The 14558-nt window shown below is 31.8% G+C and overlaps 2 protein-coding genes and 1 long non-coding RNA gene across 4 annotated transcripts; all 3 read left to right on the forward strand.

Annotated features, from left to right (window-relative positions):
* The first annotated feature begins 3944 nt into the window (after positions 1-3944).
* LOC107458120 (protein FAR1-RELATED SEQUENCE 5-like) lies at positions 3945-5094 on the forward strand. Its single transcript, XM_016076334.1, has 2 exons — positions 3945-4038; positions 4559-5094. The coding sequence occupies exons 1-2, from the start codon at positions 3945-3947 to the stop codon at positions 5092-5094; spliced, it is 630 nt and encodes a 209-aa protein (XP_015931820.1).
* Positions 5095-5131: 37 nt separating this feature from the next.
* On the forward strand, positions 5132-6126 carry LOC107458121 (protein FAR1-RELATED SEQUENCE 5-like). The gene is made up of 2 exons (XM_016076336.1): positions 5132-5803; positions 5863-6126. Exons 1-2 carry the CDS (start codon positions 5132-5134, stop codon positions 6124-6126), a joined length of 936 nt encoding a protein of 311 aa, XP_015931822.1.
* A 728-nt stretch (positions 6127-6854) lies between these two features.
* Positions 6855-8534, forward strand: LOC127740690 (uncharacterized). 2 transcript variants are annotated; one of them, XR_008001495.1, is made up of 4 exons: positions 6855-7079; positions 7392-7842; positions 8076-8128; positions 8300-8534. It is a non-coding gene; the product is annotated as an uncharacterized LOC127740690 (long non-coding RNA). The 2 variants fall into 2 exon arrangements; XR_008001496.1 differs by having other exon boundaries at positions 6855-7842.
* The last annotated feature ends 6024 nt before the right edge of the window (positions 8535-14558 follow it).

A 14558-nucleotide genomic window follows, 5' to 3' on the forward strand; every position in this document is an offset into this window, starting at 1 on the left:
GTTTAACGAGATTCTTATTTCTCTTTTATTTGTATTTTGATAAATATATATGATACAATAATAAAATATTATTGTTGATGGATCAATTTATTTTTAGCGTGGTGATATAGATAAATAGTGCTTACAATACTCTCTGATTTCATTTGAGTTTGTATTAATTTTATATTTGATAAAAGATATTATAAAAATAATTAATATTTTTTGTCAGGTTTTACAAAAATATTCTTAAGACATAATTAATGTTATACAACTAGTTCATTCTATAAAATTATTTATCCAAAACATGAGAGATGACACATCAGAGAAATTATTAAAAGAAAAACAATTGAGCACATTTTTTGCCATAATTTTTAAATTATCTTTAACAAATAAATTTTATTAATTCATGTGTATAAATTTTGAAAAATATGGATGCAAATTACATTGATTTATATGTGTAAAATTTTGGTAAATATAGGTGCAAATTATACGCTTCTTGTGTGCAAAACATATGTAAATATGGGTATAATTTATTGTTAGTTAAATGCTGGCTAAAAATAATAATATTTGCTGACCATATAATATTACTCTTGTCGAAAAATATGAAATCATTTTGTGGGCAACATAATATTCTAATTCTTGATTTAACTGCTTCTTGTTGATAGTTACTATTCCATAGACTTTACTCAATAAGAGAAGATTAATTTACTTTTTCAGTTTTAATATTTTATTTTTGATGCTCGCCAATATTCAAAAATAAAAAATCTATCAACTATTTAAATTGTATAGATGTTTAGTGAAAATAAACAAATCTAAAATATATTACTTAATTGATGGGTTAATTCATTTAATATTAACTTTTTCAATTTTTACGGCTACTACAAAACAATTATTTTTAGCAATGAAAATAATGAAAAAAATGTTACAAACCATGATGAAAAATTTCTTTGTTGGAAATAATTTGTTTATTTACATTGAAAAAGAAATCGTTAAAAAATTTAGTTCTGATTCAATTATTGAAAATTTTAAGTCACTCAAGACTTAAAGAGTACCATTAAAAAATATTTTATATCTGTAGAATTATTTATTATTGTATTAGTAATAAACTTAAAAAATAATTATATTTATAAATTTTATTTTAATATTAATACTATTTTATCATTTTAATTATAATTATTAGAACCGAACCAATAATTAATCCAATTACTGATTCACTCAATTGACCCAATCATAATTAAACAAAAATATAAAACTATAAAAATAAAATTAAAATTAAAAATGCCACTGCATGACGTGCCACTGAAACCAGGCTTTGAGCCACCATTTTGATACTTCTAAATAAAAATAAGAGTAATGATAGCCAACGAATTTTCTTTAACCAATACTGACTAATTTTTTTAAAATTATTTTGTTTATATTAAATTTATACCTTAAATCATAAATCTGGCTTAGAATTCGGTGGTCCCATAACCTTTGGACCACTTAATGATCCCATTAAAAAACATGTTTTTAGAATTTTTTTAACAATTGTTATATAATTCTTTAACAAATTATATTTACAAATTGACCCAATATATTTTATTTAATTATAGAAACTGTTTTTTATTTTATAAATTATTATTTTATCAATTATATATTATATTTATTAACAATCAAATACAAAAACAACAACCAATTATATCCTCTATTGATCCTAATAAAGCTTTTGGCCATTCTAATTGATTAAAATATTAAATTTGATCTCGTGACGTTCGTCCATGGCTTCCAAATCGTGTTTCCTTGAAATTCAATCGATTGGTTTATCAAAACAATCGATTGAATGATAACTCAATCGATTGGATGACAGTGTATCACAAAACAATTGATTGAAAGTTGTAAGATAGAATGGTTTTTCGCTTAAACCAATCGATTGTTTATACTTTCCAATCGAATGAATGCCTCAAAACAATCGATTGTTTTTGTTACTCAATCGATTGAATTCATGAAAACAACTTGGATTTGCCAAATACAATCGATTGGAAAGTGATGACATTGAAGTTTTAGCCAAATTCAATCGATTGGTAATATAATCCAATCGATTGGAAGGTGATGAAGTTGAATTTCTTGCCAACTTCAATCGATTGGTAATGCTACCCAATCGATTGAAATGTGTCCTGCGCCTATTTCAATCTTGTTATCTTTTTAGAAATTATCTTATTATTCATCTATCTTATCTTTAAAATTCTATCTTCAATTTTTGCTGCTTTATTTTGATGTAGATAAACTAATCTTATCTTTTCCTTAATATTAACATTATAAACTGGTGAATAATCATCACTAATTATTCAATCCCACCATTGAAATCGTGTATCATTTTCTTTGATTATAAAAAATTTAATTGTTTTTCTTTGGAACATCCATCTACTCAATATCCAATTTTTTTAAATTTTTTATCCGTCTATTTAATATCCACTATTTCTTCATCGTTAATCACCGTTGTAGCAATCAGCAAAGGTCCAATCAAGTTTTTCATTGTAGTGTTCAAAAAATAAACCATTGTTTTGATTACAAAATCGAGGTTAGTGAATAGAATCTCTAATTTTGCAATTATTTGTTTCGATACTTTATTCGTGAAATTGATTGTGTAAGAAAATAATATTTTTTTTATCTTTTATTAATTCATAGAAATTGAGAAATACTAAAAAGTAAATAGATGTTATTATTTTTTATTATTAATTAATTAGCTAGCAATCAGGGACGGACCTAGAGGGGGCAAGTAGTGGCTTGGACACCCCAAAATTTTAAGAAACCATACTTATCTATAACAATTTATATTAGGAATACAAAGGGTTTGGTGTCGATTATTTTTTTTCCTATTTTACCCCTATGTTTATAATCTAAAACAACATACTCAATCACGTACTCATGTTCTGTAAATTTTGCATTAACCCATGACAGAATGATGTAACTGCTCGTTAAGATATTCTTATTGGATCTAAATTATTGTTACAAATATTTTTATTAAGATATATTTTGAAGGAATAAAAGTATAATAGTTCAATAAGGATTACTTTTTAAAAAAAATAAATTTACACTAATAATTTTTTTCTTCAAATTATTAACGTACTTTTCTAATATACGCTAAGTACCTACACAGTATATAATATCAATTAGCGTTCAAATTTAAGTTCCAATATTGTTATTAACAAGAGAGGTTTATTAATTTTTAAAAATATTTACATACAATAAATTTTGTATCAATATATCATGAATCATTTTAAAAATAATATTTATTCATCTAAGTTATAGAGTGTCTTGAAAAATCATATTTAAATAATTTTTTATTTTTTAACTATTTTATATTTTTAGATTGAAAACTTTGTATTTTTTATTCAAGCTTTATTTTTATATTTTATTTTAATTGTCTTATTCAAAACTATTAAAATGAATTTTTATTTTGTAGGATAAATAAAAAGATGAGATTTTTTTAATAAATTAAATTATTGAAAAACTTACTTATTATAAAAGAAGTTAAGTATATTTCTTGATTATATCAATACATATAATTCACTTTTGAATGTAATCAAAATAAATATAAATTTATTCAATTTTTTAAAATTTACATTAATTATTAAAATTATAACATAATGAATGTACTCCTATATAAATTTATTCTTATTTTTATGCTTTATTTTAATTTTGTTAAACAAAAAAGTTTAAATATTATTTACTTTTAATTGTTAACTTTAACCACAAATAAAAATATATGACTTTGTGTGTATTAAATAATTTTTTTCATTGGACATTTTTAAGATGTCAGGTATATTTACGGACACTGAGATGAATGAGCAATACCAGAAGGACGATGACTTTAACCAACAAGAAGAGCTAGTAAGTGTCCAAGATATGATGGATGAACAGAATGAATTCGAGCAAGATTTCAGAGATGAATTTACTGAGGGAGCGTTTTTTTTTCTGAATCTGATATGTCAGAAGATATCCTTGAAGCCGCTTATGCAGTTGACTCCGTGCAAGACATTACAACTTTGAAATTTAGTGAGAATATTACGGAGGAAATTGGCAAATACCACTTTTCTACTTTGCAGCTTGTATTTGATTTTATATGAAGTACTCAAAGTCGAAGGGCTTTAGTGCAAGGAAGAGCAAGACCTTCAAGAATAGTACTGGCGAGATTTACAAACAAAAGTTTGTATGTCATAGGCAAGGATTCAGGATGAAAAAATATTACACGATGGAAAAAAGGAAGAAGGAGCCTAGATTGGAAACAAGAACTGGATGTGAAGCCCGAATGGATGTTAAATTTGTACCAGAAAGTGGAAGGTGGCATATCTTTTATTTCTCTGACGAACACAACCATGATAATTGGATACACAATTCAGTGCTATGTTGCCTGCCCACAGAAAAATGTCAGAGGCAGATATTATGCAAATGATGAACATGCTAAAGTCAGGGATTAGCACCTCACGGATATTTGGTCTTCTAGCTAGTCAAGCAGGCGGGTACGAATTTGTTGGCTATGGTCCCAGAGATATGTACAATTAGATTGCTCAGCAAAGGCGTTAAATTCCTGGTGATGCAGCACGAGTGTTGAAGAAGTTGGAGGATATGCGGTTGAAGGATCCACAATTATATTTCAAGGCATGTCACGATTCAAGAGGTTTGTTACGTAATTTGTTCTGGTCTGATGGGATTAGCCAACTAGACTACCGACTCTTCGGGAATGTTATTGCTTTTGATGCTACGTACAAGAAGAAAAAGTATAGTTGTCCATTAGTCATATTCAGCGGGGTTAACCACCATAACCAAACAATTATTTTTGCTGCTGCGTTAATTGCGGACGAAACTACTGATACATATATTTGGCTCCTGCGTCAGCTTATGTTTGTAATGAGGGGCAAGACCCCGACCTCAATCATAACTGATGGGGCCATGGCGATTAGGAATGCAGTGAGAGATGTATTTCCCGAAGTCAGACATAGATTATGCGCTTGGCACCTCATTCGAAATGCAACTAGCAATGTTGGAAATCCATCGTTTACATCTAACTTCAGAAAAATCATGTTGGGAGACTACGAAATTCCCGTGTTTAAGCGTAAGTGGGTTTCAGCTTATTGAAGAATTTGGCATTGAGGATAAGCCGTGGGTGATCAACATGTACGAAGAGAAGCATATGTGGGCTACTGCATATATAAGAGGAAAATTCTTTGCTGACTTTAGAACTACATCAAGATGTGAAGGTTTACACTCAGTTGTAGGAAGGTATGTGGGGTCGCGGTATGATTTGACAAGTTTTGTAGAGCATTTTCAAAGGTGTGTTGCACACATGCGCTTTAAAGAATTTAATGCTGATTATGAATCTACACGTGGGGTGCCCATCATGCAAACTTGTATAGAGCTGCTAGAGAGATATGGTGCTGAGTTATACACTCATGAGATATTTCTTTTCTTTCGGCCATTTCTCTCTAGAGCTGGATCAATGCGGGTGCTTAACATAGATAATACCGATGATTGCAAAAAGTACATTGTGTGTAAGCATGGGAGGCCCGATTTTATGTGGACCGTTGATTTTCGTCAAGAAGAAATGATCTTCACGTGTACCTGTTTAAGAATGGAGTCATTTGAAATTTCCTGCGAACATATTGTGAAAGTTCTGGTTGACAAAGACATCTGTGAGATTCCCCGGTCATTGGTATTGGATAGATGGACAAAAAAGGTTAAATCAGCACTCAATGATCCAAGTGGGTTCACCAGGGATGCTGTTATTATTAGTCATCAAAGTGCCTTGGTGGAATTTTTTAAACAATTGGCTATTGTTGCTGCTAAAGTACCAGAGAGCTATGAAGAGACACGTGACCTATTATGGGATTGTACTCATCTTACAAGGCTGCAGATGAAGGCACTAATCAACCTCAGTCAAGTGTAGCTAAAAGTAGCAATCCGTATGTGCATCAAAGCGGAGTAGGCTCAGGACAACCATCTAGGATGAAGCGGCAACGTTGTAGTATTTGTCAAATGAAAGGACATAAGAAGACAACATGTCCCTGGCAAAAGGACATTGACAACAACGTTATTGAAGATAAAGCTAATGGTTCGGATGATGGCGACATATATCCAGAACTGACAGCTGAGTTAGATAGTGATAATTAGCCACCTCCATATACTTAATATTTTTGCAGAATGAATCATTTCCATATTTGTGTTTATTTATTTGTTTGCACTATATTAATGAAATTATATATATATTCTTCCAATAGTCTTGCGTATGCCTTTTAGATGAGATAATTGCCAACTGATTATCGGTTTGATGAAAAGGGTAAAAAAAAATCACTCAAACTGGCAATGTAAACGGTCTGGTCCAGTATTTAAAACCGTCAGATTGAAAACTGTTGAAAATTGTTGAACCGGTCGGTTTGACCGGACCGTGCTATCCGACCGGTTCAACAAAAGGACGCCGGTCTGATTAAAAACAACACCGAACGCGTAACGCGTCAACCCCCTTCCCCTAACTCCCTCCCACCCTTCTTTTCTCATTCAGAATCAGATAAACCTGAACTATTTTTTTGCGGTTCGGTTTTGCCAGTAGAAACCTGAACCGAACCGAACCGAACTAGTCAAATAGAAAACCCAAAAAAACTATTAGAAAGCTTAGTCGGCAAACTGGACCGAACCGGGCGGGTGAATCGGTCTGATCGCAAACCGAAAGCTTAGGCGGTTCAATTTACTAGCAGAAACTGTTTTTCTAAAAACCAGACACAAACTGTTGAACCGGCCGAAACCGGCCGGTCAAACCGGATCGGAACCCGGCCTGTTTACTAGAAACGACGCCGTATAGAAGTTGAAAGGAGAAAAAGGGATCGCACGCGTTTGGATCCCGTCTCCAACTCCTTCCTTACTCCTTAATCATCAGCAAAATGCACTAGCCTCCACCAAAGAAATCAAACCCTAGCCTCCACACAACCCTAGCCTCTATCGCGTCGTCGTTGGTCAAACTGTCACCGCCGGGTTCGTCGTGGTTGTTCTTCAGCCCCACCGTCATGCTCCTTGTCCCGCTTTGTGCTCTGTCTTGAAGGATCTAGTTCGTTCCTTGCTTGATTGAGCAGGTAAGTACATTCATCTTCTGATTCTTCTCCCTTGACTAAGCCCGGTCGAATTGAATTTTTCACGACGATACTACAATCTCCGCTCTCTTTAGAAGTTTTATATTTTGTTTTTTTAACTGTAATTATTGTTTTAAACTTTTAATTGGTTAGTTAATCTACATCGTTTTCATCTTGCTTCTTCAATTGTTATTATCATTTGTCATTACTGGGATTTATGATTGTTAATGATCTTGAATATTGATTCTGACATGCTATGGTTCTATGAATTGATTGATTTGGTTCTGATAATTCTTGATTTGAACCTTGCTGAAGTTGTTCTGTTACCTAATTTGTTGGAATTGAACTTGAGCAACAACAAACTAGAAGGAAGCATCCCCTCTGACCTCAAGTCATTCGGAGCTCTTTATTGTCTGTTCTCTTGATCTTAGTGGGAATTTGTTGAATGGAACAATACGAAGAGTGCTTGGAGAATTGAAGCAGTTGCAGTGGTTGAATCTCTCTCGCACCAATTTTTCTGGCACAATTCCATCTAATTTTAATGGTAGGTCAAGCCTAACTTTGGTCATGTTATTGGTTCTGCTTCTTATCTTTGGATTATTTGGTGTCTGAAAGAAATGCAACCAGAAGAACAATTTTTCATATGGAGTCATGATGGAAAAAATGGCATTTGAAACCATCATTAAAGCTGCCAATAATTTTCATGACAAATACCTCATGGGCATTGGAGGGCAATGATCTGTTTACAAGGCTGAGTTGCCTTCAGGTATGGTTATTGCTGTGAAAAAAACTTCACATGGAATTAGATGAGGTGATAAGTTCAATTGGACGGCATTTGAAAATGATTGTTCTTCATTGTTGATTTTTCTTCATTGTTTATTTTAATTCTTATTGATTTATTGAAATTGCTTCTGATTATGGTTCATTTATTTGTTGTTGATTTACTGAACTTGCTCTGATTGTTGTTCTGTTGTTAACTATTCATTATTCAATGTACAGATATCAAGCTCAAAGGAATTGCCTAACATAGAAAGTTCTTCCCTAAGCCTAAGGTTTTTTTTTCTGATTCTGTTTTATTTAGTTTTGGTTCAGTCTTATAGATTCTAATTAGTTATTGATTCTGATTTTGTATTTTAATTAAGAACATTTTGTTCTATTTTGATTTAGAGTAATTTTGATTTAGAGTTGATTCTGCACTTTTTGTTTACTCAATGATAACACAGGAAAGGAGAATGTGAAAGAGGAAGAATTTATGGAATTGGTGCACTACATGAAGATTTTTTAAATTAGTTTGTTTATAATTTCAGTTCAATTTGGTTCTATTTCTGATTCAGTCCCTTTTTGCTTTTCATATTGCTTCTTGATTTTTCTGAGTCAGGTTCATTATGTAATTTGAATTTCTGGTTTACTGTTCTAATTTATGTTGTTTTAATTTTTAGAAGACATAATTTTAAATCACCTGATATATATACATCGTATACAAGTAGTGCTTGAATGATAATAGTTGTTGATTTTCACCACCGTTATTCTCATTGCTATTACTTAGTCTATTTCTTTACAGCTTAAGTTTTTCACACTATGATTCATATGTTCGTATTATGACTTAAATTTTATTAGGTAAGAATGGATAGAATTTTACATTTTTCAAATGATTGAAAAAACCGAATCGAATCGAACCAAATCGATTTTCTGCGGCGTGTACGTATACAAAATCTAAATATATTGCAATTGCAATCTATCCCCACTCCTAGTCAATGGGGAGCATCGACTTTGATGATTCAAAATAAATTACCTAAAAATGGATACTCTCATCTTTTAAAAAAGTATCTCTTTCCAAATGCAACAATACATAGTAATCATGATTTATTGTTTTTATGGTTACTGTTATCTAGATTTTTTTATCTATTAGCAATATATATAAATTTAATTAAAATAGAGAGGTCAAATCTTAATAAGATGAAAACTATAAAATAAAATGCAAACAAATAAAAAGATCTGGAATTCTTTTTAATATAAATTAATTACATAAAATAAAATATAATTCACAAGACATAATATTTGTATGTCATTGTTGTTGAAATAATAAATGAAAATAACATTACTTCATTAAAATAATGAGTTTTTTAAACTAAAATATCTATACATTGCATAGAAATAAAGAAAAATTGTAAAAGTCACAAAATGATAAATATCTATTTAAGAAGTCATTGAAAAATAACTAAAGAAGTATATCCACCAAACATAACAAATAAATGGGCAATAACCAAAGTATTAAGTTTTATCTAGATTACTACAAAAAATCTTTACATCTCATGATTTGTGTGCAATTTCCAAAACTCATCAGCCGACGCTATAATTTGTGACTTCTTATGGTTGATCCGACTCCTGAGTAAATGCACAGCGGTTATCATGCGAATATCGTGATCCTCAAGCTGCAATTTATTCACTATAAATTAGTACAAAAAATGGTAAGTAAATATTAGAGAGTTGTTTTACAAATACACACCTTATTGTTACCATTTGGTTTAAACTCAAAAGTCATATCCATCCAATTCATTACCCAAGTTGCAGAGTTCAAGCTTGAACTAAATTGAGGTAAATCATCTGGCTTTGTAATTTTGTAGTCATGAAATTGTTTATTATACTCTTGAATGCCATCATCTTTGTAAAAGTTCGACTTGATGACTTGCTCCAGTAGGTTTGCCTAATTTCATTTAACTAGTTAGATAATAAAAACAAAATATCAGCAAATAAGCTTAGTAAAATTTTTTCAAATCCTTACTAGTGCCTTGATAACACGTTCACGATAGTGAATTCTGTCATCATTAAGATAGGTGTCCAAGTGATAGATTGTGCGATCGCAAATCAAAATTACCATTAGATACTAGTGAGTACCCTTTTGAATAGGAACATATATCTAGAAAATAAAATTTTCCCATAAGATATGTTTTGTTAATGATGAAAAACTATATCTAACCATGAATATCCAAAAAAAAATCGTACAAATTTTAAATCAGGAGTAGGTTGCATAAATTTATAAATATAGTGTTCCATCTTCTTCTCTAAATTTTTCTTGCTGAAGGCATCCACCTAATTCATTAATGCAAAACGAATATAACTGTTAGTACATGATAAAGTATGGTTCTATATCAGCATTACATTTATAACTTATAATAAGTAAAATTATCTTGTTAGGGGTTATATTGCATACCACAAATCTCGGTGGAAGTTGCCACGTTGTCTTGAAACTTACATCAGATTGGTCATCAGTGCATCTCAATGTCGGTAATTCAAGAATCTGAACATAATCCAAATATAGTACTCGTTTGTGAGATACAATCAGATGTTGTTTAATGAATAGATTATTTGTGTACCTTATCAGTAATGGGTCTGTCAGGTATGAAATGTTCAAAGTCTGATCTAGTTGCTCTGATTGTATCTGTTACCACAAGTTCTTTCCTGTAACAGTTAAAAACCAAAAACAAATTAGATTGGTCCTCATTCATCAACAACAAATATAATATCATATTAACTTACAATGGATCTAGCGAGGCTGAAAATGCATATGCACAGGCCTTTATCTGATCTTCCAAAAGATGCATGGTTGGAGTTGGCATAAATTTACACTGCATTGACTACGAACGTTTTACAGCAAAATATTAGCAATACACAACTATATGGTTAATTAGTAGTACTCATAAGAGAATTGATAATAAAAGATTGGTGTCTAAATGGTAATTACCTCCATAATGGAAAAGAAATAAACAGGTCTTCTATAACCACTTGTGGATTGACTCAGTGCATAAGATGCCTTGGATTTATTGGATGATTTGGACTCAATCTTTGGCTTTCTAATGCCGCCTGGGGATATGAAGGGTAATTTTTTTTGTGTCCCTATAGTGGTCTTACCCTAAAAAAATAGAGTCCGTAAATTCTTATTATCATATTAAGAATATAATAGTAAAAAATATGAGTTGTTGTCCATTAATGAACATGCATTACCTTTGATATATTTTTCTTTTTTGTTGCGGCTCTTATAGTTGGGGATACTGGGTTGTCCATATTGATATCAATTTTGAACGGATCATCGTGAAGAAAAGACCTCTTGTCCAGTTCGATAAGATCATCCTCATCGTCTGATATAGCAATATCAATATCAATAGGCAAAATCTTATCCTTCAATCTATTTGAGAATGGACGTGTCTTATGTACAGAAAGCTTGGTCGGAGTCTCGAAATCATTCTTTAGACTGAGTTGTGATATCATTGTCTCAATGCGGCTTACAGATTCAAAGATTTTATCAATCTTTTCGTTCCGAGCCATGTTTACAACTCTCATTGACTGCAAACAAATGTCATATAAATGTAAAAATACAAAAAGAGTTTGACAAAATGTTTATACTATATACCTTGTATGACATAATATAACTTGCATTACTAGTTCTCAAATTAAATTACCTCCATGCCACGGAGGAGCTCTTCCACTTTACTAGACAATTCTTCAGTTTTATTTAGATCCTTGCTTTGAATATTTTCGTCATTGAAAACTAGGTCATCCTGTAGAAAGATTATATAAAAGATTAAATTACTCATAATACATTCTACTAAAATTTAAAAACCGATTACGTCTTACCTTAGCACTAGGAATTGTAGTTCCAATTTGATCACCAAGATCAACTGTGAAATCACAGTCTGTTGCCAGTGACCTATTCTGTGTATTACATGCATCATTGAGGACTAAATCTTCATTAGGAGGAATATTCATGATTATTATTAACTGAAGAAGACTAAATGAGTATATTTGGTTGAAGAGAAAATACTTAAAATAATTTGTGAACGTATAGAAAATAAGTCGGATTGAGCACATATATATAGACCCAAGAAAAATAACCAAATTTTAACTCTATCTTTTTTAAAATTTTTAAATCAAGTGAATCATCTTAAAACTATTTAAGATATCTTATCTTTTTAGTTAAAATCAAATACAAATCAAATTATATCTTGAATTTTATTTACAATTTAACAAAATAAATTTATTTTATTGATATTATTATATCTTATCCATAATTATCTTTAAGTAGATAAATAATAAAATAATAATAATAATAATCTTAGGCGAATCATATTAATGATTAAAATAAAAAAGTTACAGTCACCAAAAAAATCAAAGTCACAAAAAAAAAAGTTTCAAAACTGGTTGATAGACTGCGCGAAATCAAGCCCCCAGCAATCGATTGAAGTAATAATTGTGGATACTTCAATCGATTGCACTTAGAAAACAATCGATTGAACCACAAATTAGTTTTTACTGCAACGATTACAATAACAATACAATCGATTGAAAAAGAAATTGATGATAATTCAATCGATTGCATGAAAAACCAATCGATTGATACCGTAATTAAGTGTACTCCAATCAATTGCACTAAGAAAACAATCGATTGGAACAGTGATTAAGTGTACTTCAATCGATTGCACTGAGAAAATAATCGATTGAATCCATACAAACACCTGATTGCACCCATTATTCAATCGATTGTATTAAGTTCCAATCGACTGAAGCAGTAACTAAGTGTAATCCAATCGATTACAGTAACAAAACAATCGATTGGAACAGTGTTTAAGTGTACTACAATCGATTGCACTAAGAAAACAATTGATTGAATATAGATAGACTTATATGGAATTGACAGTTCATTCATTATATGGAAGAGAAAAAAGAAAGCACAAATCAATTTCTATTTCATGTGAATAATATTGGCTTTGAAGCTGTGCATACTACAATCAAAATATTATTTGCCACCTTTCTCATCTCTACAAATTTGCATACTACTAACAAATAGTATATAACTTATGTATCTGTTGGATTTCATGAACCAATGACAAAGTTACAATCAATTCCAAAGTAAAATTCATAATATAATTTGGAGGGATGAAATCATTTAAATTTGTCAAACTAGCCAGTGAACAATAATACTTAGGACTCTCAAAAGTGAAATGACACAATTCATGATACAATGAAAATAACACCTAGATTTTGTCCTAGATTTTTTCTAAATCAGAAACATTAACTCTCATCCAATCATCAATGGGGATCATAGGATCATGTGGAGTTCTACATAACAATTTTTTCATGGTCTAGGCCTTGGGATGATGCCCCTTGGGTTTGTGATGCCTAGATTTGTGTATAAAATATCAATTGCTTCTCCTTGACGATTGATAGTTTCAGTTTGCCTGTCTTGACGCTGCCTCATATCAGCAAATTGCTCCTCCATATATACTCTCATGCTTCACAATTCATCCATCAAATCTTGCATTGTTGGCGAAGGAGGGGGTGGTTAGGGAGGTTCCTATGATTGTGCTTGCACCTCAGGGTATTGTGGTTGTCCTTGGACCTCAGCCTCTTGGACATTCGGATCTCTTCCCATCTGTCTTAGAGTGCTGTCATCAATCTTGGCTACATTACTCAAGACGACACTTTTCTCTTCACTCAAGTCAATTCCAAGCCAGGTGAAAATCTTATTCCAGTGGCAGGCATATCCTAAACCAACACTTGATTTTCCTTTCTTCATTTCAAGCATATGATGAACCATAAAATAAGGCCAATTTATCTCCTTTCCGGTCACCATAGCCTGGTGCACGAAATTGCAATCACACTTTGCAATCCCGCACAACTAACCAGAAAGTGCACTGGGTCGTCCAAGTAATACCTTACGTGAGTAAGGGTCGATCCCACGGAGATTGTCGGCTTGAAGCAAACTATGGTTATCTTGTAAATCTTAGTCAGGATATCAATAATTATCAAGGTTGATTGTGAAAAGTAAAAGAACATGAAATAAGTACTTGTTTTGCAGTAATGGGGAACAGGTTGAGGTTTTGGAGATGCTCCATCTTCTGAATCTCTGCTTTCCTACTGTCTTCTTCTTCAAGCACGCAAGGCTCCTTCCATGGCAAGCTGTATGCAAGGGTTTCACCGTTGTCAATGGCTACCTCCCATCCTCTCAGTAGAAATGTTCAATGCACCCTGTCACGGCACGGCTATCCATCTATCGGTTCTCAATCAGGCCGGAATAGAATCCAGTGATTCTTTTGCGTCTGTCACTAACGCCCCACCCTCAGGAGTTTGAAGCTCGTCACAGTCATTCAATCATTGAATCCTACTCAGAATACCACAGACAAGGTTTAGACCTTCCGGATTCTCTTGAATGCCACCATCAGTTCTAGCTTATACCACGAAAATTCCGGTTAAAGAATCCACGAGATATCTACTTAATCTAAGGTAGAATGGAGGTGGTTGTCAGGCACACGTTCATAGTTGAGAATATGATGAGTGTCACGGATCATCACATTCATCAAGTTGAAGAACAAGTGATATCTTAGAACAAGAACAAGCGGAATTGAATAGAAGAACAATAGTAATTGCATTAATACTCGAGGTACAGCAGAGCTCCACACCTTAATCTATGGTGTGTAGAAACTCCAC

Source organism: Arachis duranensis, chromosome 7 (genome assembly GCF_000817695.3).
Source record: "Arachis duranensis cultivar V14167 chromosome 7, aradu.V14167.gnm2.J7QH, whole genome shotgun sequence".
NCBI lineage: Eukaryota > Viridiplantae > Streptophyta > Magnoliopsida > Fabales > Fabaceae > Arachis > Arachis duranensis.

Bases quoted from the DNA above. Each gene is read 5' to 3' on its own strand.
- LOC107458120 (XM_016076334.1), top strand. From the start codon at position 3,945: ATGTCAGAAGATATCCTTGAAGCCGCTTATGCAGTTGACTCCGTGCAA. The intron at 4,039-4,558 runs GCAAATACCACT...CTGGTGATGCAG, and splicing joins GAATATTACGGAGGAAATTG to CACGAGTGTTGAAGAAGTTG.
- LOC107458121 (XM_016076336.1), top strand. From the start codon at position 5,132: ATGTACGAAGAGAAGCATATGTGGGCTACTGCATATATAAGAGGAAAA. The intron at 5,804-5,862 runs GTACCAGAGAGC...TCATCTTACAAG, and splicing joins TGGCTATTGTTGCTGCTAAA to GCTGCAGATGAAGGCACTAA.